Source organism: Onychomys torridus, chromosome 4 (assembly GCF_903995425.1).
Source record: "Onychomys torridus chromosome 4, mOncTor1.1, whole genome shotgun sequence".
Taxonomy (NCBI): domain Eukaryota; kingdom Metazoa; phylum Chordata; class Mammalia; order Rodentia; family Cricetidae; genus Onychomys; species Onychomys torridus.
Window position 1 is genome coordinate 131,679,738 of NC_050446.1, and position 27,926 is coordinate 131,707,663.

The 27,926-nt window shown below is 47.7% G+C and overlaps 1 protein-coding gene across 2 annotated transcripts; it reads right to left on the reverse strand.

Annotated features, from left to right (window-relative positions):
• Nucleotides 1-1,186: 1,186 nt before the first annotated feature.
• Nucleotides 1,187-27,926, reverse strand: Ctcfl (CCCTC-binding factor like). 2 transcript variants are annotated; one of them, XM_036186179.1, is made up of 10 exons: nucleotides 27,378-27,926; nucleotides 22,547-22,769; nucleotides 19,627-19,797; nucleotides 18,467-18,600; nucleotides 14,632-14,752; nucleotides 14,213-14,362; nucleotides 12,548-12,708; nucleotides 7,803-7,985; nucleotides 1,884-1,993; nucleotides 1,187-1,316 (listed from the first exon to the last, which is right to left on the reverse strand). In XM_036186179.1, exons 1-10 carry the CDS (start codon nucleotides 27,924-27,926, stop codon nucleotides 1,187-1,189), a joined length of 1,932 nt encoding a protein of 643 aa, XP_036042072.1. The 2 variants fall into 2 exon arrangements, with proteins under 2 accessions (XP_036042072.1, XP_036042071.1); XM_036186178.1 differs by having other exon boundaries at nucleotides 1,187-1,335; nucleotides 1,870-1,993.

The following is a 27,926-nucleotide window of genomic DNA, read 5'->3' on the forward strand; positions in this document are numbered from 1 at the left end:
GAAAGACCCCAGACACCGAGTGCCCCAGACACCGAGTGCCCCAGATACCGAGAGCCTCAGACACTGAGAGCCAGAGGGAGGGCTGGAAACAGATACTCTCCCTAACTAGTGAGAATTACAAGAAGTTCAAATTCTTCACAAACACTCATTTCATTATCAGGTTTCTTCTCACAGCCAATCATTTAAAAATGTAAATAAAATTCTTCTAGAAAAACAAAAGGATCTAGATCTGGTTTTTGAGAGAGAACCTCATGTAGCCCAGGCTGGCCTGGGGTTTGATATGTAGCTGAGGATAACCTTAAAGCTACCCTCCTCCTGCCTCTACCTTCTGAGTGCTGGGAAGACAGGTGCACACTGTCATACCTGGCTAAGTTAAAAAGAATGTCAGCAGCAATGCCAGTGCAGTTTCATAGCTGACAAAGGACGGAATTAAAAGAAAACGCAAGCTGGGCCTGGCAGCAAAGGCCGGTCCTTCTGGCTACCTGGAAGCCTGAGGAAGAGGATGGGCAGTTCAGTGTGGCTGGGGTAGCTTGGTGGTGGAGTACTTGCCTAGCTTGTTCCAGGTCCTGGGTTCAATCCACAGGTCTGTAAAAGCAGGGTGGGGGGCAAACATGTGAAGGTGAGGCTTGCTCAGTGTCAAAGTAAAATCAATTTTATATATATATATATATGATTTTTTTCTAATCAAGTGGGCTACTTACTGCCTTTTACTATTCCATCTTTTTATAGTATTAAGATCTTTGAGTTGAATTTAGAATTCATTCAAAGCATCTTGGTAGTTTTAAACATTACAGAAAATTCATCGGTATAAAAAAGGTATACAATTCATGCTCAGTGTTTGGAAATCATAGTACCGGAAATATCAAGGGCGGACAAACAACACAAAAGAGTCCCCTTTCAAACCACCAACATGCTAGCTGGGCTGAGCTCCTGTGGAAATAAGTCTTTCCTAAAAACTGTCCCTGGCTCATGGTGGGCCACTCTGCCATCACTAGAGAGTGAGCCCATGGGACTGAGGTGTGCCCTCCACTCCAAGCTCTGACTCTGGTCTTCAGGAAAAAGTTGCAGGTTTTTCTTCTTCAAACATTTCTACACACTACATCAAACTCTGGGAACATGGCTATCACCATGGTGACCTTGTTTCTAACTTGTTTCTTCTCTAGAGGCCACAGCATGGAGCAGCCTGTTACTTATCCATCATGTCAAAGATCATCTCGCAGGTCAGGCCCTCATCCAGGCTCTCGCTCCTGGCTGCATTTTTGCCACCGTGGCTCAGAATCAGCTCCCCAGGGCACTGTGCCTCCTTCGCAGTATTGCTCTCCTGGGCAGCAGTATCTAGGAGAAAGTATACAGAGTGAGAAAATGTGAGAGAAAGCCAAGACATCCGGACAGGGGAACCAGAAAGTATCTTTTGAAACAGTTGCTGTAGTCTGAACCTAGCAGTAGGCATGTGGAAAACCACCTGCTTCTGGAACACGGGCTGTCAGGTCTCCTGCTTTGAGGCAGGGTTGCTCAACCTGGACAATGGGGACAGGGACTCCTTTATGGGGTACTGCGGGCACTACAGGAGGCTAGCAGCTCACGCGTGAGATGCCTGTGGCACATCCACTTCATTGTGACAATCAAAAATGTCACTAGACACAAACAGCTGAGCAGGTAAGTGCCCACTGCTAAGCCTGATGATCTGAGTTTGGGGGTTGAGTTTGGGTAACCTTGCAGAGGTGTGGCTGTAATGCAGCCACTTTGATACAGTTGCCGAGCCTCTCAGTGACAGGGCTTCAATGCCCCCCCCCCCCCCCGACTTTCTAGATGCGTTAGCAATGGGAAAACCACTTCCAGATTAAAACAAAGTGATCAGAAAGCGCATACTTTTGTTGTCCCACGCCAGTCCTTCCTCCATGGCCTGCTTCCTCTGCTCTGGTTTTCCTTTTTTGGAGGCGGCCAACTTTGCATGCTCTGGGTCACACTTCTTCCTGTGTCTCTGCAGGTTACTCTAAGGGAGATGACACAGACCACCAGTGAACATCAGTGTCCTCAGGTGCAGCTAGCAACCCATGGTTAAGAGGTGGGCTTCAAGGACTTGGAGACGACTCAACAGGTAGAGGAATTTGTCACGTTGGAGCCTGTGGACCCATGTGATGGGTGGAGAGAACTGACTCCTGTAAGTTGTGCTCTGAGCTCTGCATGTATGCTGTGGCACACACTACACCCACTGATATACCATATATCAGTAATTACATATATTTCTTAAAGGTGGGTTTCAGGAAGGCAGCAAGTAATGGGCACCTTTTAGATTTTGGACCAAAACCAAAGAATAAACCCAAATAAAAATGACCTCAAAATGTGTGTGTGTGTGTGTGTGTGTGTGTGAGTGTGTGTGTGTGTGTGTGTGAGAGAGAGAGAGAGAGAGACAGAGAGAGAGAGAGACAGAAAGAGAGAGAGAGAGAGAGAGAGAGAGAGACAGAGAGAGACAGAGAGAGACAGAGAGAGAGAGAGACAGAGAGAGAGAGAGACAGAGAGAGAGAGACAGAGACTCTGGAGGCCAGAAGGGGGCGTCAGATGCCCTGTAGCTGAAGTTGTAGATGGTGGTGAGTCATCTGATGTGGGTGCTGGGAACCAAAGTCAGATACTCTGCAGGATCCAAATCTCCCTGGCAAAGTACTCTTGGTGGTTGGGTCATTCTGGAGGTTGAGCAAGAGAGTGAATGAGACATGTCGCTGACCTGAAGTGAACGTGAAGTCTGGATCCACATGCTGCATGTGTCCTTGGTGACTTCTGATTGCTAAGAAGACCTAACACAGGACACCGCCCCATGGGGGAGTCGGCTGAGGAGGGATGAAGAAGTCAGAAGCAGAATGCAAGAAGCCTCCATTACCAGAGGCTCAGATTCAAGACACCTCTGTATGTGGGGTTGAAACTCTGAAGAGAAACTCACATGAATCCAGGATGGGAAACAACTAGGTAACAAGGCTCAAAGGAAGCAGATTCCTCCAGATAGTGGGTAACCAGCTCCTCTGGTAGGCCCAGGGGGCCTTCAATATTCACAGAGCCATCTGATCAGATCCACATCAAGGTCACTTTCCTTTCCCAGTTTCTCTATGTGCTCCCCAAATAACAGTGGCACCTACGGACTCTGGGGCACATTTCCTGTGGTCCCACTTCTTCGTGGGTTCCTTTCCCAGCACCATCTTATGTCTAAGAGCTGATGGGAGATCAAAACAAGGGCCAGAGAACACTGCTGGGCATTCAGTCACAGTTGTGCTAAGACAAATGGACCCCATTTCTTGCAGTGCGAACATGGAATGTTTTCCTTTGTTTGACTGTTTTTGTTTTGTGTTTGTTTGCTTTAAGGCCTATATGCCTGGGCCACACGTACTGCCTCCTCCTCTACCTGTGCTGACCTAACTTGGTACCTGTCTTAGGGTTTCTATTGCTGTAATAAATAACATGACCAAAAAAAAACAGCTTGGGGAGGGAAGGGCTGACTCCAGCTTATAGCTCTTAGGTCACAGTCCATCACTGAAAGAGGCCAGGACAGGAACTCAAGCAAGGACCTGGAGGCAGGAGCTGATGCCGAGGCAATGGAGGAGTGCTGCTTACTGGTTTGTTCGGTCTGCTTTCTTATACAACCGGGACCACCTGCTCAGCCCGCCCATATCAATCAGTAAGAAAATGGCCTCCAGACTGTCCTTCAGGCAATCAGATGGAGGCGTTTTCTCAACTACAGCTCATTTTCCTACATGACCCTAGTTTGTGTCAAGTTGACGAAGTGAAAAAAACCAACAGTGCCTTTTTTTGGGAGGGGGTCTTGGATCCCACAGAGACTTGTGCCCAGATGAGGGATGGCTAATGTTATCATGGAATTGAGCACACCAGAAGTAAAAATAACTATGATTCTTTGTCATCATCTTGGCTGGTGACCTCATCAAGATGGAGATAGCTGTGTGACTTGGCCACTGTCTTGAACAACATCAAGATCAAGAGTGTGACGACCATTTGACCTCACCACCATCTTAATTACTCTGCCACATGGTATGAAACAAAATGGTGGTGGTATCCATAAACCTTCCCCGATCCACTGGGCACTAGGAGAACACTCCATCCCCAGAAATCCCTGCACCACAGGCATTCAGTCATACATCCCAATCCTCCTGTTTTTCCATCTTTAGGCTGAGATGCCTAATGGAATAAATCGTGGAAACGCAAGATTCAGAGACTTACCTCCACATGGATGGAACAATTGGAAAATGGAGGCTGGAGAAGCCAGAGATGTCTCTCAAACCCATGAGACTCCTGAGGACCAAAGCCTCAATGGGCCGTAACAATAAAAAGAAAGTGGTGAATTTTTGGTCACCTTCGTGATCTTAAACACCCATAAGAAAAGTATAACCAGGTTGGGCAGTGGTGGCACACTTGGGAGGCAGAGGCAGGAACATCTTTGTGAGTTCAAGGTCAGCCTGGTCTACAGAGCTAGCTCCAGGACATCCAGGGTGACAGAGAAACCCTGTCTCAAAAAAAAAAAAAAAAAAAAAAAAAAGAAAGAAAGAAAGAAGGAAAAGGATAACCAAGACTGAAATGCCTGCCCTGCTTCCTCACCAGTCCCGTTATCACATTCCCTAGGCATCAGGCGCAAATCCAGACATGATGCTGTTTAGACAACTGTTTCTCACTAATGATTTTCTTCTTGATAAGAAAATGCTGCCAGATATCATACTTGAGACCTTGGCTCATGGCAGCATCCACCCACAGGCAAGAGAGACAGCCCTCTATTTTATCCTGAATTTAATGCTGCCCTGGCCCCCCATTTTGGGTAGCTGCTGTCTTGCTTGCTGACCCTAACCAGATGTCCTCCCTGTGCTGATTCCCTGCTGGTTTCCTTCTTACTGAATGCTCCCAGCTCCCTGGAGGTTCTTTGTTCGTGCATCCTACATTGGTGTAAACATCTTAGATGCAAGAATGTAGAACATGGTAGCAAACTTCTGCCTCCGGGGTTCTCCCATTGTGCTGTAAGCCTGTTTTTAAGGTTTCCTCCCTCCTTCAATAAACCGCACTGGCATTTTGCTGGGGCGAATGACCCGCTGTCTCTTGTCTCTGTTTTTTAATTCATAGCCCCTCATTTGGATATGGTGAACGTTGGTGGTAGTGCGGGCGGGCGGGTGGGCGTTACTGCAACATAGATTTCTTTTCTCTTCTTTTCTAGGTTGGGACCTCACACTGACAGCCATCCCATCAGCTATCCAAGAGTCTGAAAGCAGCCTCCGTGTGAGTGGTCTCTAGGCCAGGGAACACGAGGAGAAGCTCAGTAGATGAGAAGCAATTTTAGATATTTAGTAATTATCCTCTATCCTGACTTCTGCTAAATGTACTGCTGATAACTTTTGCCCTAACTTGTTCCTCATCTGTTTCTAGGCACCAGTCAGGACATCCTTTCCTCCCTACAACTGGATGCCCAACAAACAAACCTCCTGATGCACTTTTTTAGATAGGTTCACTGAAGAGATAACCCTAAATGCCATTATGGAATTGGGGCAACAACCAAGCTCCTTCCAGCTGGATGGGGGCATTAAGTGTGGCCCTTAGGACACATCTCTCCCCAGTGGGATGAGATGATGAGGTTGTTGAGTGTGGCCTTTAGGGCACATCTCCCACCAATGGGTTGAGCTGTGATCACCACCTGTGTCAGGGATAAAAGACAGAGGCTACTTTGGATGACCATGCTCACTAGCTCAATTTGGGTTCTGGCATATTCTTTTTATAAAGAGACTGCCTTGCCCAGTTACTTTAGCTTTGTCCCTGTGTTCTTTGGGGAGGATCATTCTTCTCCCAACAGCCGCTCATAAGTGGCCTGTCCACGTCTGCTATCAAGCTGCAGCAGAAGCTGCCCAAGAAGCTGGGAGTGTTTATTCTATTTACAAAGAAAATGTGCTGGTTCTGGTTTTGTATGGTTAGGTATAAAATGAAGCTTGTTTTCAGTTGTGTTGGTGGTGGGGTCAGGAGTCCTCTGAGCATCCCAGATAAGCTATGGGCTGTTGCCCCAGCAGGAAGCAGCAACTGAAGTGTCTGCTGTGCATGGAGATTAGAGCTGAGAACTCCTGGTATAAGCTGAGTTAATACACATGAATACAGATGTGTCAGCCTTTTAAAAGCAGGCCAAGGATGCTAAGTGTGGCATATTTACACTCTTCTGGACACAGAGACAGTGGCACGTGACAAATCCCTGAGCCCAGAGAGAAGGAACATCAGAGATGTCACCTGGGTCAGGGGCAGGGTCATCACAGGAAGGGGAGCCATGCTGCTGACTGGGGACATTCTGATCCAGAGACAAACTGATGTGTATGCTAGTGAGCAGAAATTTGTGATTACCTTTAGATTTGAGCTTGGGACAAATCAGGGTATACTTGCCTGCCGTGTCCCAGCCCCGGACCAGCCTCCTACTAGAGAGCAGACCTGCAAGTCTGGAACAGGCTCCTAGTGCCAGGACTCCAGAAGTGTAAGAATCCCGGATCAGTCCTGCATCCCTGTAGCTGACCCTGAGACTCACTGCTGTACAGAGGCAGACACCCTATAGACAGCCTGATGCCAAAGGCCACCGGTGGGTGGGACCCCTCAGTTATATGTGTTCCTCCTCCGCATTAGAGAAATCTGGCCCACAGACTCCCGCTGGAACCTCCCCTTCCTGTGAGATTTGTAGGAAGGGATCCCACACTGTCTTATCAGAGTCCTACCATGCTGTCTGTCTGTCCATCCATGGTGTTACTAACTCTTCTAATAATCCGAAGGTCAGTCTGCTCCTGCATCCTCCTGAGCCCCACACATGAGACCTTTCTCTTAACCTTCTAAAAAGGTAAGTTGGATTCCAAGTGTCCAGCTGTGCTTTTATTTAATAACCGGAACTACATAGCCACACTGCTCCCTGATTCCGACTCATGTATACCATAGTGTGATACATATTTGTTAAGTGCTGACATTCTGAGGTAATTTGTTATTCAGAAATAGAAAATGAATACACCAACTGACAGAAAATGAATGTGAATCCACTGCCTGATTTCACACCTTGGAAACGCTTGAGAACGGAAATCACTCTGGGAAGACGCCTGCATTTAGTTCACAGAATAACTGTCAACTATTACACTATAAAAACTGGGTTTTTAAGCCCAGCATGTGGCACACAAACCATTAATCCCTGCACTCAGGAGGCAGAAGCAGGTGGATCTCTATGCATTTGAGGCCAGCCTGGTCTGCATACAGAGTTCCAGGCTTGCCAGGGCTACATAGTGAGACCCTGTCTCAAAAATGAAAACAAAAAAACTAGGTTCTCTCCAGAGTCAGAGAATTCCCCAAACTGTTTTCAGCATAGTTTGTGGGCAATCTGCCCTGATGTTGCCCATTCCTGGGCCTGGTGGAACACAATAGTTTTACCAAAATAACACTAATAGGAAACCATGGGTCAACTTCTTATCCATCAAAGAACACGACGAACAGACTGTATGACCCTGGCCTGGTGATGTAGGCTGTCCCACCTGCTCAGGAGACTGGGCCAGGAAGAGCACAGGTTCAAGTCCAGAATGGACTATTCAGCTAGAGCTGGTCCCCCCCACACCCTCCAAAATACATAGGAGGCCCAGTGGCGTGCTTGCCTGGCACACATCTGGCCCAGATTCCATCCCCCAAAGTGCCCGGGCTTCCCTTTTGCCTGACGAGAGAGAGAGCATGTGTTTATAAATGCTTGACTTTTCTGAATCCAAAAACTGCTGGGAGCCTTCCCCAGAGATGGTCACTGTTTGGAAACAGGGAGTGCTTACCCAGCGGGAAAAGCTTTTGCCACACTTGAAGCATAGATGAACAACGGGGACGAAGCTCGGATCATGGTACTTCCTCTGGTGCACAGTAAGCAGCTGCTTCTGCCGGAAGTGTTTGTTGCAGTCGAGACACGAGAAGGGCTTCTCTCCAGTGTGGGTTCGCACGTGCGCCGTCAGGCACCGCTCCTGGGAGAAAGCAGGGATCAGGGATTCAGCTGACGTGTGTGTGTGTGTGTGTGTGTGTGTGTGTGTGTGTGTGTGTGTGTGTATGTGTGTGTGTGTGTTCCTTAGAACTGTCCATCATCACCGTGCTTTCCTTCCTCAAGAGTGGTGTGGCCCTCATCAGAGCCAGGGCCTGCTGTGTGCTAGGGGATCAGGGTGTGGAGTTCTAAGTCAGCCTGGGTTACCAGAGACCGGCCCCCAAAACAAAAGAAAAACAAACAAAACCAAAAATTCTCTAAGGCCCACACTTGGAGGAGGAGGAGAAGGAGGAAGAGAAGATGATTATGGAGTGTGTATTTGTGTACATGTACACCTGGGTGGGGCTACCAGAGGCTAGAGGGTATCAGATCCCTTGGAGCTAGAGTTATATAGTTGTTGGGAATCAAATTCTGGTCCTCTATAGCAGAAAGCACTCTTTTTTTTGAGACAGGGTTTCTCTGTGTCATTTTGGTGTCTGTCCTGGATTTCACTCTGTAGACCAGGCTGGCCTCGAACTCACAGAGATCTCCCGGGCTCTGCCTTCAGAGTGCTGGGATTAAAAGCGTGCACCACCGCCTCCAGCACAGCAAGCACTCTTAATTATGGCTCATCTCTCCAGCCCCAATCTAGCCTACACTCTGAACGATGATGATTGTGAAAGCCTGATTCCCGTGTCCACTAGTGATACCAAGCACCAAGGCACACTCAGGATCACCACACGCTCCAAAGTGCTTTTGTGTTGTGGATGAGGCACAGCCATATTCACTATGAGAAACACGAAGTGAGGAACTGGCAAACATTTTGAAAAGTTAAAAGAAAAGCAGTACGTTAAAAAATAACACAACATGCTAATGTTACAATGTGGGCCAAAGTGTTCGGGGCTCACACATAGGCAAAATCATTAACAGATTATGTGAAATTCAGAATTATTGGCTCTGTACTTTTCCTGCAGAGTCTGAAAATCCTTTCAGGGATTCAGGAGATGTCTGCCTCTGTTTCTTCCGCATCTGTGGGGTGTTTGTTGAGGAGAACCCAGGAGTGCAGGCACCGTTTTTAAAAAGAACCAGAGGGAGCTAGGGAGAAGGCTCAGTGGGTAAACTGTTTCCTGTACCAGCACAAGGACCTTGAGTTTGGATCCCCAAAACCCCTGTAAAAGTGAGGTGTGGTGGTGTTTCCCTGTAATCTCAGCTCTGAGAGGAGAGCCTGGGGCTCTCTGTCCAGCCAATCTGATCACTCAGTTCCAGGACTGGTAAGACTGTCTCAAAATGTAAGGCAGAAAGTGATGAGAAGGATACCCAGTGCTGGGCTCTGGATTCCCTGTGTGCATGGGCAGGCACCCCCACTCAGAAGGAACTGTGGACACAGTTTCTGCTATTATACCCAAACTCAGTGAGCACCAATCTCTTTAAAGTGCAGCGCAACACTGTGCGTAGAGCTGTGACGATCAACCTTCTGTGTCCTATGCTGGACAGACCTCTTGCCCAGGTGTGGTTCTTCTGCATCACGGGGCAGTCATGTGGAGAGCACCTGAGTGCAGCGCGGTAGTCTGTGTAAAACATGGGTATGGTTCATCCCGTGGTCAAACGAAAGCCTGCTTCCCAGAGATTCCCAATCCTGTCAGAGGAGTCTTCAAGGATCAGAAAGTGCAACGTTTGTGATGACAATGTCTCCAAAATCTGAATTCTAATTTTCTTTTGAAAGATGAAGTTTTATCAATGGCAACATGACTCCCCTGAATTTCCCACCAGGCCATCCATTTGTCAAGAGAATGTCCCCCACGTGCTTGTCAGCACATGCACAGTCTGTTTGCTGAGCACGTGTTCAAATGAAAACAACCACCATGGGAAAGTGGCTAGTTAAACTGGTAACTCATACTCCCCCACTCCCCGGACTGCAGAAGGCAGGGGCTTGCTGTTGACAGCATCCTTCTCCTCCACAGAGCATTAAAGACTGTGTCCGGGGAAGATTTACTAAGGAAACAACCTTGACAGCATTTCTGAGGACATTTGAAATGATTGACTTTTGTATGTATGTGGTGTGTGGGGGCAGTGCATGTGTGGTGATCAGGGGACATCTTCATGGAACTGGTTCTCTCCTTCCCTCTTTTCTTGGGTTCTGAGGGTGGAACTCGGTTCCTCAAGCTTTCTGGAACAGTTTACTGGCCAAGGGAGCACTCACCTGCTGAGCCATCTCAGGGGCCCTTTAGCTATTCCTGAGTGACAAGCCCTTTGTTTTGGCTTCGAGGTAGGAAGATGAAAGCTGCAGCCAGTTCAGTTTTGTATGTAACTGCTGCAGTTAGGGTGAAGACACACCACGGCTCTGACATTGGATGTCCGCGCAGGGAGGAGGTGGGTCACTCCAACGTCACTCTGATGATGGGCCCTGAGTGTGGTGAGGACCTCAGCAGGTGTGTAAGCTCTCTTGGTAGCTGTAGTCGATGGCCTGTGGCTGCTCTGGCTACTCTGAGCTGGCTGCTCTGGTCAAGCCCAGCTCTTCCAAGGTCAGTGGTGAGAGGTCTCTTTTCTTTCTTCCATTGTTTTTTGAGACAGGCTCTCATTATGTGGCCGTGGCTGTCCTGGAACTTGCTTGTAAACCAGACTGACCTCAAACTCAGAGATCCACCTGCCTCTGAGCTGGGACTAATGTTGTGCACTACCACACTGGCCCCTTTTCTTTTTCTTTATGTATGCGTCTGTATGTGTGTAAGTGCGCAGAGTTCTGAAGAAACACTGGAGCCCCTGGAGCTGGAGTGATAGGTAGCTGTCTGCCCCCCAATGTGGGTGCTGGGATTTGCACTCCACTCCTCATGACAGAACAGCTCTTAACTGCTGAGTGTTGTGGAATATCATTTTAGTTAGGTGAAGATGTGTTAAACATTTATTGATGCTGCAGAATATTACTTGAGTGGTGTAAAGGTGTGTTGCTCGTTTATGCTGCATGTGTTTAACTATGTAAAGATGTGTTGCATCCGGTTCACCTTGCCTGCCTAAGGCACCTGATTGGTCTAATAAAAAGCTGAATAGCCAATAGCCAGGCAGAGAGAAGAAATAGGAGAATTCTGGGCTGAGGGGAAGAAGAAGAGAAGAATGAGACAGAAGAAGAGAGGAGAGAGAGAGAGAGAGAGAGAGAGAGAGAGAGAGAGAGAGAGAGAGAGAGAGAGCCCCGAGCCTGCCAGCAGACAAAAGACACAGTGAAAGTAAGATATACAGAAGGAAGGTAATAAATCCCAAGACAAAAGGTAGGTAAAGACAAACAGGTTAAGTTAAAAAAGCTAGTTAGAAATGAGCTAAGCTAGGCTGAGCATTCCAAAGTAAGAAGTCTCTGTGCCATGATTTGGGAGCTGGTGGGTGACTCAGAAGAAAACGCGTGGTCCACTCCAGCCTCTGGCTTCCTTCCTTTAAGTTTATGTTCATTTATTGATGTGTAGGAGTACTTTTCTGGCTTGTATGTACATGTATCATGTGTGTGCCTGGTACCCAGGAAAGTCAGAAGAGGGTGTCAGATCCCCTGGAGTTATGGATAGTTGTGAAGCACCTTGTGGGTTCCGGGAATCAAACTCAGGTCCTCTGCAACAGTAACAGCTGTTCCTAAGAGCTGAGCCACCTCTCCAACCCCAGCCTCCTTCCTAAGAAAGAACAACTGCTTCCCAGGCTCTTCTCCACTCACACGCGGTACCTGCTGGCACAGTGTTCACATGGACTCACACGCGGTACCTGCTGGCACAGTGTTCACATGGACTCACACGCGGTACCTGCTGGCAGTGTTCACACTGACTCACACGCAGTACCTGCTGGCACAGTGTTCACACGGACTCACACGCAGTACCTGCTGGCACAGTGTTCACACGGACTCACACGCAGTACCTGCTGGCACAGTGTTCACACGGACTCACACTCAGTACCTGCTGGCACAGTGTTCACACTGACTCACATGCAGTACCTGCTGGCACAGTGTTCACACTGACTCACACTCAGTACCTGCTGGCACAGTGTTCACACGGACTCACACGCAGTACCTGCTGGCACAGTGTTCACACGGACTCACACGCAGTACCTGCTGGCACAGTGTTCACATGGACTCACACACAGTACCTGCTGGCACAGTGTTCACACGGACTCACACGCAGTACCTGCTGGCACAGTGTTCACACGGACTCACACTCAGTACCTGCTGGCACAGTGTTCACACTGACTCACACTCAGTACCTGCTGGCACAGTGTTCACACTGACTCACACGCAGTACCTGCTGGCACAGTGTTCACACTGACTCACACGCAGTACCTGCTGGCAGTGTTCACACTGACTCACACACCAGTACCTGCTGGCACAGTGTTCACACTGACTCACACGCAGTACCTGCTGGCACAGTGTTCACACGGACTCACACGCAGTACCTGCTGGCAGTGTTCACACTGACTCACACACCAGTACCTGCTGGTACAGTGTTCACACTGACTCACACACAGTACCTACCTGCACACAGTCAGCGTTCACACGGACACACAGTACCTGCTGGTACAGTGTTCACACTGACTCACACACAGTACCTGCTTGCATGCGTAATCACACTGTTTGCACTTGAATTTCTTCTCGTTCTTATGGGTCCTCTGGTGCTGAATGAGGGCATAGCGCTCGTGGAAGCCAGCGGGGCAGTATCGGCACTTGACCTCCACAGGGCTATGGGTGTGCAGGTTGCGCAGATGGACACCTGTTAGGGTCACAGGAGACACCACTGACCTGTGGCACGGTGAATGCCTAGGGGCTCCTTGGGTGGGGTAGGCAGTTCTGGGCACTATAGACTCTCTCTGGTACCTCGGGGCTCCTTTGCCACACATTAGCTTGCCTCTCTCAGAGATGACAGGCTCCCACCTCCACATCCAGGTGCGTGTCCCCAGGGCACAAATGTCCCACCTGAGCACCATCGCCATGAAGGAACTAATTAGAGGCCTCAGTCTAAGACCTGTTCAACAGGGAGATCATGGCTAGAGGTCGGCCATTAACGCTGAGACCCTTAGCAGAGTGCAGGGTTTCAGAGCAAGGCTAGGGGTCTCCTGTAACAAAACCATGACTGTTGTCCTGCTGGGAGTCTAGGCCCCTTTGTCCCCACGACCTGAGAGAGGTGCACACTGGGTGAACACCATCGAGGAAACTCTTTACTCAGCCAAGCTTCAGGCCTGGTGGCCATGTGGCGGCACTATGAGAGGCTGAACAAAAGATACCAGAATGATGGAGGAGTTCCCGACTCAGATGGACAGGCCACCTCATTCTTACAGGGAGGTGAAGAGCTAGTGTCTCTCCAGCACCCCTACGGGGGCCGCAGAGCCGTTCCCTCTGGCATGTGACAACTAGCTAGTGATCCTTTTGTCCTAACAGGTCCCACTGGGCAGTGCTTGGTGGTGCCTTGGGAACCACAGTAGCACTGACAGATTGTTCCAGATGAAAGGCAAAAGTTAAAGGTTGGTCAAATGCCTTTACCCCTGCAGGGATAGTTCTAAAATCCCTAAATTTTCCAAGGCACTGAGAGAGCTGTTATTTTCACTGACACTCTTGCTGTCCCTGCGACATCATACTTTTGGGAAAGAGAGGGGGAAAGAGGATGAGTAGGGTGTTGTGGAGATCTAAGGGCTCTCCCCCCAGCTCCCTGTCCTCCACACTCCTATGCCAAAGGCTGCCTGCCCTCCCGCCCCCTGCAAGCCTGGTCTTGTCCTACGGTGCCCTGCGTCCCTAGGCTCACCACAGGAGAATGTAGACTCTGTCACAGGCCGCCTCTTATGAAGCAAGTTCCTTAGGGAGAACCCTGCCTCAGTTTCTCCTCTAAAACCTCATCAAGCTCCGAGTGTGCAGAGGGTGGGCTGAGGAGGGAACGTGGACGGGGCTAAACTTCTGACACCATTGCCTTTTGACACCCAGGTCATCAGGACCACTGTCTCTGCAGAAAAATTGTCCATGTCCTTCAGTCTCAGTGTCCTTACAATACCTGTGGGTTTGATCCAGCAGGTATGTAGACTGGGCTGGCGGCTCCTGAACTGCACTTACTCAGTTCAGCCACCAGAGGGCGGGACAGGACCTCTGTAAAAACATTTCTAGAAAAGTTTCCCAAGCTCAGCAAAGCCTTCCAGAGTTGGGCAGGCTCTGCAGGCTTGCAGACCTTGGGAGTCCAGGAGGAAGTCCTGTACTGTGGCCAAGGGGACACCATTAAACCAGAAACTCACGCAGGTCGCTCTTCCTTGCAATGATGGTAGCACAGTGAGGACACTCGTGTTTGGGCACATTCTCTCCGTGCTTTTGTGCCATGTGGATTTTCATGGTCCCACTCTGTGTGAACCGGGCATGGCAGGTGGGGCATTCATAAGGCTTCTCACCTGTGACGTGAACAGCAAATGACTCTTAGGGCATGGCTTCCCGGGAACCTTCCCAAAGGAGGCCTGTGCTGGGGCTTCCCCTTTCTGTAGGTGTAGCCTCAATGGCGTAGGACCGGGAAGGCAAGCCCGACAGGGTCCCAGGGCCCAGATGTGAAATTCCCTGACACTGGCAGCCCCTCACCGGGGTGCATGAGATTGTGTATAGAGAGGAGACCTGGGCATGCATAATCTTTATATGATAAACCAACTGAGCAGTGCATGGCTCTCACCTGAGTGGGTACGCATATGGCGTTTCAGCTTGTAGGTGTCCTTGCTGGCATAAGCACACTGGCAGCACTGGAAGGGACGCTCGCCTGTGTGTGAGCGGATGTGGCGCTTCAGCTTGCTTGCCTAGGACATGTGGGAGAGGGTCATTGTGATGGCAACCTGAGGATGGTCAAGGCTTCAGTTAACCAACTTCCTATGAGATATGAGCAACTCCAGAAACCAGGAAACTGAGGCAGGAGGATTGCTGTAGTTATCAGGAGACCTTGTCTCAAACCCCTGCCCCTCCCCCCAAAAAACCCCAGGAAAGCCGGGGAAGGAAACCTAGTGAGGTAGTATCTGTCTGTAATTTCCAACTTTGGGGAAGCTGAGACAGGAGGATTGCTGCAAGTTCGAGAACAGCCTGGGTCATACAGTGAACCCAAAGCTAACCTGGACTACAGAGACCCTGTCTCCAAAAAGCAAAAAGGAAAATTTTAAGTTAACTAGACTGCAGTATTGGAGTATCCCATGAAACAGAACTGTCCAATCTGCTGATGATTCTTAATTTTGCCGCTGGCTATATGCACAAGGTCCTTTGGGGTTAAGTAATGAGCAGCAGTTTGAAGACTTCCACACTAACCTTCACTTTATAAACAGAAACAGAGCTTGTGGCTCAGGGCTCTGAATATTTCTTTCTTTCTTTCCAAGTCCCTGTCCACTTACAGCAGTAAAGTTTAAATCTCTGAAAAGACGCAAGCTGGAAAAGCTTTCTCAAGTAGGAAAGCTGAATCATTAGATAAATGGAGAGCCACCTGTGAGGTGCCTGGGGTTCAGAGTCCTTACGGGCCCTCTGCTAACCAAGTTCAAGACAGAGACAGCGCTGTTGCCCTAAAGTGTGGTTCTGTGTGCTACTGGCTTCTTCTTTTGTTTTTGTTTGTTTTCCAAGACAGGGTTTCTCTGCGTAAAAGCTCTGGCTGTCCTGGATCTTGCTTTGTAGACCAGGATGGCCTGGAACTCACATAGATCCGCCTGCTTCTGCCTCCTGAGTGCTGGGATTAAAGGTACGTGCCACCACACCTAGCTACTGGCTTCTTTTAAAGATGTTTTTGAGACAGGGACTCCCTTTGTAGTTCAGACTGGCCTCAGACACACAGCTGCCTCAGCCTCCTGTATGCTGGTCTTCATGTACTTATTCGAGAGGCAGAGGCAAGGGGATCTCTGTGAGTCCCAGGCCAGCCTGGTGTACAGAGTGAGTCCCAGGCCAGCCTGGTGTACAGAGTGAGTCCCAGGCCAGCCTGGTGTACAGAGTGAGTCCCAGGCCAGCCTGGTGTACAGAGTGAGTCCCAGGCCAGCCTGGTGTACAGAGTGAGTCCCAGGCCAGCCTGGTCTACAGAGTGAGTCCCAGGCCAGCCTGGTCTACAGAGTGAGTCCCAGGCCAGCCTGGTCTACAGAGTGAGAGCTAGAGCAACCAGGGCCACATGATGAGCCACCATCTCACATACAAACATAATAGAGAGGGAACTTTTCAGCGGAAGAAAATGAACTCTCTTAGGTACCGAAGGCCACTGAACAGGAAACAGTGTGAGACTTCTCGTTCGGCCCAGCAGCCTTCTCTACTACTACCCTTCTTGCTGCAAACCCTGTGTGGTGTTTCATGGGAAGCAGGGCCACACCCACATCATCCCTGCTGACACTCAGAAAGGGGCCATGCACGTACTTCCCTGGAATGTAGGAGGCACACCTAGGCTGGAAGAACATTCAAGAACAGAGGAAGGCCTAGAGTGCAAAGCGAGACCCAAGATGAACGCCTCGGCTTGAATTTTTTTTTTTTAAGAAGAAATATGGGGATCACCTTTCCTGTATCATAGGAAAAAAACAATCCCCCCCCCACCCCAGACAGGGTTTCTCTGTGTAACAGCCCTGGCTGTCCTTGAACTCAAGTTGTAGGCCAGGCTAGCCTTGAACTCACAGAGATTTACCTGTCTATGCCTCCCAAGTGCTGGGATTAAAGGCGTGCACTGCCGCCGCTGCCGCCACCACCACCTAGCTCGAGAAAACAAATTTTTAACACCATGGGCTGCCTGGACGCTCTGCTACTAGGCAGGGTCTCAGAGCCTGCAAGTTCTTGGAAAGAATGGTGGGACACCCACAGTACATCCTTCCTGTGAGGAGCCTCAGGCTCCTGCTGACCCCTCGTGTTGCTGCTACAACCTTTGCCTCCGATAGGAAAGCTCTTTTTAAAAATAGCCTCAGCGGAAGGAGGTTCTTGGAATTGAATTCTGACCTGTCTGTGAAATCCCCCAATTTATGAAACACACTTGCGTCATGGCCGTGTTGAAGCTTTTGCTGTCCCCTTTAGCTTAGTTCCTGTGAGAAGTCCCTGCCTAACTCTCCTCTGCCAGGCTCTCCACCAGGATACCGCCATCTTCTTCACATGAAATGGAACCTTGGACACAGAGCGCTAGAAAATGGACCTGAAAAGGAGAGACCACACACAGCTTTTGTTTCACTGAGGGTCCCGATGGCAGGCAGCAAAGGCCCGTCATCCCAGTAACTCAGGAAGCTGAGGTAGGAGGACTTCAAGTTCAAGAACTGCCTAAACTGAAGAGTGAGTTCAAAGCCAGCATGGGCAACTTAGTGTGACCCTGTCTCAAAAAAGAAGACATAGCTGTGGTAGAGAGGTTCCCTAGCATGTTGGGTCCAAACCTTAGTACCACATACAACACACACACACACACACACACACACACACACACACACACACACACACACACACAACACCTAGTTGCCATGAGCAGAGCATGCAGATAAATTCCATCAGTCTCTGGTGGTGCAGTGTGTGGGGACAGGGTTACATCTTCAAGACAGCAGCGCTGTGTCTGTCCAGGTGGTGTTGGGGCACAGCTCAAAACTTCAGCCCAAATTCTCAAGTTGTATGCTGGAGGAGACATTCTGGTTTGTGACCCTGATGGTGACATAAAATCCTGAAAAGGTCTTTTCAACAAGTCCAGGGTGCAGGGGAGGGGTCTCTCTTTAGTTCTCAAACTTTCATTTTGTGCACGAGTGTTTTGCCCACATGCATGTCTCTGTGCCACAGGTGTGCCTGGTGCCCAGAGGCCTGAGAGGGCATCAGATCTCTTGGAACTGGAGTTACAGATGTCTCATTGTGAGCCACCACGTGGGTGCTGGGAATCAAACCAGGTCCTCCGCAAGAGAAGCCGGTGCAGGTAACCGCTGACTGCCTCTCCAGCCCCAGGGTTACTTCTCAACCATAGCCAATATCTATGATCTCTATACTTTATAGTCTTGTTGGGGGATGGGTAAAGAGCTGGCTCAGCAGCCTTGCAGAGGACCCAGGTCCTGTTCTTGGGATGCTGCCAAAGGGCTCCCAAGCACTATAACTCCAGCTCCAGGAAACATGTTAGTGCAGGTTCCTGAGGAGACCAAAAGAGCTCACACGCAATACCACCCCTCCCTGTTAAAAAATAATAAAAATAAATATAGATAAATACCGTGTGGGGGGTGGTGAGATGCCTGGCTGGTAAAGGTGCTTGCTGCCAAGTCTGATGGTCCAAGTTCAGTCCTCCAAGAGGAGAGAACTGACCCCATCAAATTGGTCAGTATGTAGACCAGATTGGCCTTGAACTCACAGCAATCCTCTGGCCACAGTGCTGGGATTAAAGGTGTGAGCCACCATAACCAGCTCCAGTTTTCCATATTCAATTTGGACAATAATGCCTGTGGCTTCTGGCACAGATTTTAAAATGTGTCTTTGGTGAGTAGTGGAGTAACAGGTTAGTGTCTCTCTGGGGTGGCAATTTGTCACTCTTGTACAAGGCGGACTGCAAGGGACCTCACCTCGACACTGGCATACTTGCACATGGAACACTTGAAAGGCTTCTCATGAGTGTGTTTGTAACGTCTGTGCCGGACCAGTTCTCCGCTGGTGACAAACGCCATGTCACAGTCCCCGCACTTGTAGGGCCTGGTTCCTGGAAAATCACGTGGTTTACACTTTTCAAACAAGACTTAACTGCAAAACTTCCAGTGACTTTTTAGTTTTGAAATGGCAGTCTGAAAAGGCTTCAGCAATTAAGAAGTTCTTTGAACTATAAATATCACAGATGTATGAGACAGTGTTCTGGGTAACAGTTAGTGCTTTTAACTGAAATTCAAGAAGGCGTGGGAACTGGGGGGGTACTGCAGGCAAAACTAAGCTGGAATGGTGTGGCAGGCTTATAACCCCAACACTCAGAAGGCTGAGGTAGGGGGATGGGTGTTAGAGATCAGCTTGAACTGCAAGTGAGTCCCTATTTCTAAAACAAAACAGAAAAAAAAGAGGCAAAACTAAGCATAAATATTTGCACAGTGGGAACCCACCTTCTTGCTGGGGAGCAAGGTACCTATGGTCCCTGGATGCTTATGATAAGGTTTAATTAATAAACTAGATACTAAAAACCAGAACGAACAGCAATAAGAAACTGGCAGACCAATGAGCTGGGCTGGTGGCCCAGGTTCTTCATCCTAGCTGCTCAGGGGCTGAGACAGGAGGATCACAAATTCCAACTTAGACCTGTCTCAAAATAGAAAGAGAAGGGCTGGGGATGTAGCCTAGTAGTAGAGAACTTGCCTGGCATGCTTGAGTTCTCATTTTACAAAGAACACACAATGAAATTGAGTTTAGCAGATACCAGGAGAATACTGATGAAACCTTTTAAACTACACACTAAATATTATTAAATTGTTTAAATTGAAAGTTTAAAAATTATTTTAAATAATTCTTCTGTAATTTTCCTTTATTTTTGTTGGGGACAGAACCCAGGGCCCTGCATGTGCTAGGCCAGTGCTCTACACTGAGTTCCGCTCCCGGCTGCTGGAATGTTCTATTTAGACTGAGGTTGAAGACAGTAACAGAAACCGCAGTGATGCCCCAGGCAAAGGAAGAACTCACCGGGTTTCCTCTGCACGCTCACTGAGACTTAGGGCCTCTGTGAAGGAAGGCCACCGGGGCGCCTCACCTGTGTGGGTGTTGACATGGTTCCGAAGGAGGGTGACGGTGCGGAAAGCCTTCAGGCACAGGTGGCACAGGTGAGGTCTCTCTTCACTGTGAACTTTCATGTGACGAGCGAAAGTTGAGAATTTGGAAGATGTGAATCGGCAGGCCTCGCAGTGGAAAGTTCGGGGTTTTCCTGTGGGGAGAAGACACCGCGGCACATCTGAAAAGATCTCCCCTGAGCAGCTCCAGTGAAGGCCGGGATCAGGAGAGGTCTCAGGACACAGCATTCTCCACGAGGAGCATCTTGTCAGGAGATAGGTATCTGTCTAGGTCCTTAACCCATCTTCCCTGTTGTGCAGAACCAGGGGGTACCAGTGGGGCTCACAAAACATCTGTAAATCCCATTCCAGAGGATTGGGTGCCCTCTTCTAGCCTCCATGGGCACTGCACACAGATAGTGCTCAGAAACACATTCATACACACACACACACAAATTAAAAATAAATCCATCTTAGCTGGGCAGTGGTGGTGCACACCTTTAATTCCAGCACTTAATAGGCAGAGACAAGTGGATCTCTGTGAGTTTGAGGCAGCCTGGTCTACAGAACGAGATCCAGGATAGCCAGGGCTACACAAAGAAACCCTGTCTCAAATAACAATAAAACAAAAATAAAAACTCAGTCTTACAGAAATATCACAATATTTAGAGAGTGGTGGAGAGCAGAGAGGACAGAAGACAAAATGTCTGCTCAAAGCAGGAGGCCCCAGAAGCAAATCTCCCAAAAACATGGACCCAAGTGCATATGTTCTCTGTTGAGTGAAGTGAAGACTCCCGCATGGCTTCCTAGCATCCTCCACCCAAGCCAGGGAGCTCTGGCAAACTGGCATGAAGCTGAACGGAACCATAGCCAACAGCCACACGTGGCTGTTTAAGTTTGTATCTAAAATCACTGAAATGAAAACAAAATGCAGCTCCTCTGTTGTAAGCCTCATTTTAGCGCCCACCAGCCACATGGGTGGTGGCTCCGGTACTGGATACAATCCTTTCCAGTACCTCAGATGTTCCCCTTGGCAGTGCCAGGTCATACAGACACGTGAGGGCATCCTCCGCCAGGAGACAGCTGTGAAGGAGGGATGCAGCCTCCGTTAACATTTCCGACAAAGCTCTCGAGGATCTGACTGAGGGCGGTTTCTAGCTTCCAGCACTGTGGACGATCACATCTGCTGTTTTAAGACACTGAGCAACTGGTGCTTGGTGACAACCACCAGGAACACACACACAGACGAGGCTGTGAAGGCGTTCCTCTACAGACAACACACAGAAGGCCAAGATGGGTTTGCAGAAACAGCCACTAGAAAGATGTGAATGAAAGCAAGGTTCCTTCTCACACCCAGTACCATCAGAACCACCACCAGAACCACAGGACAAGCCACGGAAATCAGCTGGGTGAGGGTGCGGGGGAAGGAGAGAGTTTGGCAGTTTCTCAGAACGTTAAATGTGGGGCAGGAGAGATGGCTTAGTGTGGAAGAGTGCTTTCCATGCAAGCACAAGGACCCGAGTTCAAATCCCCAGCACCCCTGTAAAAAGCCAGGTGTGGTCTCAAATGCCTTTAACTCTAGTGCTGTGGGAGTTGGAGACAGCAGGATTGCTGGAGCTTACTGGCCTCCATCCTAGCTTCAGGTTCAGTGAGACAGACAGTCTCAAGAGAGTAGACAGTGATAGAGCAGACATTCTGTGCATTCATGGGGGTGATAGAACATGTTCTGGAGTTAGAGAGGTGATGGTGGTGTGGGATTACAAATACATTAAAAACTGGAAAACAAGCTAGGGGAGGAATTTGGGGCTACAGCTCATGACCAACTGTATGAGAAGCTGCCATAAGACAAAGAGCTGAAACTCCACCCCCAGAGGCAGAAACCTACAGGAGTGCTGTGGCCACATATAAGGGGATCCAAGTGTTGGCAGGGTGGCTGGTCCCTCTGTAAACTGAGTCAATTCCTTCCCAACCTGGCCATGGTCATAGAAGAGGAAGACACTGTGTGCTGTCACAGGATGACTTTTTAGTGACAGTTTGTCTGCTTGCTTGTTTTTCTTGCTGGACGGGGGAATGGAGCCCAAGGTCTCATGTATGCTAAGGAAGTGCTGGAGCCGCTGAGCTACAATTCCAGTCAGAACTTTTAAAAATCATCTAGAAATTGAGATAATGGGATAAAATGTCTTGATTGAAATAAGGGAGAAATTACTTTAAAACAGCAGCCCATTAAACCACTGTGAGAGTCAAATTCTTCCTGTGGGCTGTTAGCATGTCATCTATTAGGCTATTATTATGAGACCTCCACAGAGTTTCACAGGCCCCTGCCTCTGAGTGCTCATCACTGAGATGCCCCGACAGAGCCATGGATGGCCACACAGGAAGGCCACTCTTTCTGCGGGGTTGACCCTTGGTCCCAGCTCCTAGGCTGGCTTCATTCTCCACAATAGTCCCCAGCCTGGCTCAGTCCTTCTTCCTGGCCCCCAACTTTGCTTGTCCCCTTTCCTAGCCTCTAGCCTTCTGCAGGACGGGCTCCCCAGTCCCATTCCCTTTGGTCTTTGTTCTTCTATCGGGCAGGGCTTGCTGCTGCTCTGCACTGTAATTACCTACCACCACCTGACACTCCCAAGGAACTTCAAGAAAGCAGAGCCCAGTTCCTGGCCTGAGATTTATGTGCATATTGCTTTTTGGAACATTTAAAAACCACTTTTAAAATGTCTGTGTGCAAAATGAAAAAAAAAAAAACTTTTGGATTTGATTTATAATATAGAACATCAGTTTAAAATTTCTTCCTTTTCCTGATATGCTGGAAGGAGCTTTTAAAAGTCAACACCTTACACTTTGAGAACCCCCACCTTCCCACAAGAGAAACAAGGGTCTTCAGTGTCTCATGTGATCTGGCCAGCCTACCCTTGGCTTTCTGCGGAGGTTTTGTGGTCTCAGCTTCCGGCACACTTGTCTGCTTTGGCGCTGGCTGATCTTGCTGTTCCTCTAGGCTGAGGTGGGAAATGGTCACAACGAATCCATCTTTCCCTTCATCTTCTGGTGCCATTTCCACAGAAAGGAATCTTTCGTCTCCTTCCTCATCTGGCCCTCCCTCTGGTAACAGTTGGCCCTTCTCACTGTCTTCCAACTGGTAAATAAAAACGGGCAATTAGAGGCAACACTGTTAGTTACTGTCGCATAGAATTCTTCATTTTGGCAAACCAGAGATCACAGAAGGAACAGCAAACACATAAGGCTGCTCACTCATGGCCACCAAATGCTTGCAATTAAGCCATCGTTAATTTAGCATCAGGGTTTCTGTGGTGACTCCATCTTTTTTGTTGGTGGTGTTTTTCTTTTGGGCTCTTTCTGGGTCTGTAGTGGAGCCAGCTTCAAACACACTAACTACCTGAGCATTACCCCAACCCTCTACTCCTCCGGCCTCCACCCCATGAATGCTCCACTGGCTACCACCAAGGCAGGTTTATAAGGTTCTAGGGATGAAACCCAGGCTTCATGCATGCAGGCAAGTATTGTACCAACTGAGCCAGGCCATAAGATTTCTTTTTTTCAAATACAACGTACCTTATATTAATAGTATTGTTTCCTGTAACTTTAAAAATACTACATATATAGTATTTTATATTCATATATATAATTTATATTATATATTACAGGGTGCTGGGGGATATCTTTCTGTCTGTGAATATATGTTGTTTCCATTGGTTAACAAGTAAGCTGCTTTGGCCTATGGCAAGGCAGCTTAGAGACAGGCAGGAAATCCAAGGAGAGAGACAGAAAAGAGAAAGGTGAAGTCTGGAGAGATGCCAGCTGCTGCCAAATGAGCAGCAAGATACCAGCAGTCCGGTAATACCAAAGCCACAAGGCAACTTATAGATTAATAGAAACAGGCTAATTTAAGATATAAGAGGTAGCTAGCAAAAGGCCTGCCATAGGCCATACAGTTTGTAAATGATATTAAGCCTTTGAGTGATCTTTTTTTTTCTGAGACAGGGTTTCTCTGTGTAGTTTTGGTGCCTGTCCTGGATCTCGCTCTGTAGACTAGGCTGGCCTCGAACTCACAGAGATCTGTCTGGCTCTGCTCCCCTCGCCTGAGTGTTGGAATTAAAGGCTTGTGCCACTACTGCCTGGCCTGAGTGATTATTTTATAAGTGGCTTCAGGACCACGGGGCCAGGCAGGATCAGAGAAACCTTCTGGCTACATTTGGTGCCCAGATGTGGTAGCAAGAATTTCCACCTAAAACCTGAGCAAGCTTTAAAAAAAGATTTTAAAATGGGGCTAAACCAGCTTCCTAGTTGTGTCTCTCAGGCCAGCCATGGCCTGCAGGCTTGACCTACAACACGGCAGATTCCCACCACAGTACACTGTAGGGGGTCACTGTTAGCTTTGACCTGGAAGTACTACCCCCAGTGAGGCTTCCAGTAACTGTCACACCTACCTATGACCTGCCCCAGAGGTGGGGCCAAGACAGGAGCCCTTAAGACCAGAGATCCGGATGTGCAGGCGCTCCTAGACACCGGATGGTAGACCAAGTGGAATTCTCCAGAGAACACCGCTGGACTGCACTTCATCTCTCCCGGATCCTGTAACTTATCCCCTTACTTGCTTTAAGTTACCCCAAAATAAACCTCCGTTTTAACTATGTGGAGTTGCTTTAATAAATCCACCAATAGTACACAAAGGTATTTCCAAGCCATGCAGCACACTGAATGGTGAATTTAGCTTTTGCTAGTACAGAAAAAAAAAAAAAAAAAGATTTCTGGGCTATATGCTGCTTGTTGGGGACACAGACCCACTGCTTTCCAGAGCTGAGGGTGAGCATAACTCTCAGAGTTGGCAGGAGGTACTCCCACCATGTTGGAAAGCTGAGATGGGCAGAGCTTCAGTCGTAACCAGGCTGCAGTTTAAAGCGATGATTAGAAAAGGATTATAGACACACAAAAGACAGATCAGATGCAGTGAACCTCTAAATGGTTTATATTATGTGTAAAAATGTATGTAGGCTTGGAAGAGAGAGGAAAAGGAGGATAGACAGTTATATAAAGAAATAGTTTTAAAAAATAAAGTATTTAAAGAGACAATAAGAATAATATAAAAGTTAAGCCACATAAAGATGAAAATTACACAAAGAATCTGGATACTGCAGATTATTATATTGTCTTTGGGATTTTTAACTGGAGAGAGACATTGGATCGTAAAGGCTGCTGAATTAAACCAATATATGTACTTTAAAGGTATCTTGACTTCGAAATTCATATCTAAGGATATGTTACTTTGGAAAAGAGGTTCTGCTTTTGTTTCCACAGAAGATGAGAACCTGTGGATTACTTCCAGGCTACTATGGTTTGATCAGCCAAGACCTCCTGAAAGGTCTCCAGTGACACCATGGCCCAGATGATCCAACATCCAGAATCATCTTTAAAGCAACTGGCTGAGATGATCCATCCTCACAGACTACAGCCAAGATTTAATTATAATTCTTAATTTTCTTAGGATCTCCATAAGATTGCCAGCACTCTCATTCAGCAGGAAATAGTAGGAGAAGTTACACCCAAATTCCCAAAATGTTGTTTATAAATGTTTATTTTTATTTAAAGGGGGTTGATTATAAATGCAATCTCTTTATAAAGAAGAAAAGGGAATATTATAGATATGATAGGATGAAAGGGTAAGTTATTGAATCTACTTTTATTATTTATTTATTTATTTATTTTATTTGTCAAGACAGGGTTTCTCTGTGTAGTTTTGGAGCCTGTCCTAGAACTCACTATATAGACCAGACTGGCCTCGAACTCACGGACATCTGCCTTCTTCTGCCTTCCAAGTGCTGGGATTAAAGGCGTACACCACCACTGCCTGGCATTGAATCTACTTTTAAAGAACAACTTGTTTAAAATGTTTTACATTGCTACAGATTTTAGTTTATTACAAATTTAAAGTTAATTTTGTACGTATATTTCTACTCTTGTTTAAGGTATTATGTTTATGTAGCTCATTTAAAATTGTAGTGCATAATTAAGAAATACAGATTAGCCAGGCTAGGATAATCAAATTTATAGTCATGTTAGTTAAGTTTTTTAGGCATATAAAGGTATATTTCAATTAGGTAGGTAATCTTAAACACTTCAAAGACTTACAGAATATGACATTTAAAATGTTTTAAAAACTTAGACTTTTCTGGACAGTGAGACATGTCTGCTCCTGGCAGCACCGATTTACTTCAAAGAGGAAGATGGGCATTGAAAACATTCCATATGGAATTTATCTTTTTCTTGGCACAAAATGACCTGCTGGACAAAGAACTGATCTTGGCTGGTCTGCTTGTCAGTGTGTTTTATAGACTGGACATACAGGACCCATGGCAAAATGACCACTGTATTTTGCCAAAGTAAGGCAAGATGGTCCGTCACGTTCCTGCTTTGCAGAGGAGACTGCCAGACACTCTACAGGACACAGAGAGAAGTGATTAAAACACTCTAGGCATACAGGCTGAAGATGGATGCCCCAATGTTGCAGAGGAACTTTAGATGACTGTCCAGGCAGCCAGATGTCTCTGTCATTCTAGATTTTTGGAAATTGCTTACAATGCACTCACTTCCTGTTTACTTAGATATTATATCCTTCTGAGGTCTTTGATGGACTTGAAGACTAAATAGTTATAATTATAGTTTTCATTGGTTGATAAAAGGTAAATTAGATATGAAACTTTAGATTCACAAATATAGATAGATGATAAAATATTTTCTTTAATTTTGCCAAATACAAATAGACTAGATATTATAACATTATTTCTTGCTTGATAACTGTTTTTTATATATAATTTTACTATATTAAAGCTAAACCCTTTCTTTTTTTTTTTTTTTTTCAAGACAGTGTTTCTCTGTGTTGTTTTGGTGCCTGTCCTGACTCCTGGTCTGTAGACCAGGCTGGCCTTGAACTCACAGAGATCCACCTGGCTCTGCCTCCTGAGTGCTGGGATTGAAGGCATGTGCCACCACCATCCAGCATAAAACCTTCCTTTTTGATTAGATAGAAAAGGGGAAGTGCTGGGGGATGTCTTTCTGTCTGTGAATATATGCTGTTCCCATTGGTTAATAAATAAGCTGCTTTGGCCTATGGCAATGCAGATGAGAGGTAGGCAGGAAATCCAAGGAGGGAGACAGAGAACAGAAAGGTGAAGTCTGGAGAGATGCAGCCACCACTGAAGAAGCAGCAAGATGCCAGCAGTCCGGTAAAGGCAACTTAGAGATTCCTTTTTTTTTTTTTTGAAGCTGGGGATCGAACCCAGGGCCTTGCGCTTGCTAGGTGAGCACTCTACCACTGAGCTAAATCCCCCGCAATTTAGAGATTAATAGAAATGTGTTAATTTAAGATATAATAGATAGTTAGCAAGAGGGCTGCCATAGGCCATACAGTTGGTAATTAAGCCTCTGGGTGATTATTTTATAAGCGGCTGTGGGACTGCGGTGCCAGGCAAGACCAGAGAAAACTTCTAGCTACTTGTGTGTGTTTATACATAGTAAGGTTCTCACACACACACACACACACACACACACACACACACACACACACACACACTATATGGCATAGTCTCTCATTATTTTTACTGTGCTTTATTTTCCAACTTCAAAATATCTTGTCCATACATACTAGCACACAAAGCCTTGATCTAAGAAAAACCAGTTTTTCTTTGCTCTCTCCCATGAGGCATCGGTTTGTAAGAATGAACCATACCTTGGTCAGGGCTGTGCTTTCACCCAAGTTTGGCGTCAATTCTTGGTCCTCCTCAGCCACCGGGGCGCTGTCCCGCAGCAGGTGAAAATGCGTCAGCTCCACCTCCTCAGGTGGGTACAGCTCTTCTGGGATGCTGATGGCCACACAGTGCTGAAGGCTGGGCTGGGGCTCTTGTTCCAGCCACAGCACAGAAGGCAATGGAAGTAAGCTTTCTGCCTGTGGCATCATCACTGGAAACTCCTCCGCGTGTGGCACACTCAGCCATCCGAGGCCCTGGAGGTGCACTTCCTGGGAGGTCAGGTGCACTGCCTGCAGGGTCAGGATCCGCCTATCGCTCTCCAACGGGACCCACAAAGGCAGCTCAGGCTGATCTTTCTGAGGCCCGGCACCCTGAAGCTGGCAAGGTGCAGCCTCTGCCTCGACAGCACCCTCCTGGGCTTCCATTCTTTGTACCCCACCCTCCTCCTTTTCCAGGTCTCCAGGTTTCAACTTCTGCTCTTTGATTTGGGTGAAGTGTTCAGAAGGGACAGGGACCTCAGCGGCAGCCAT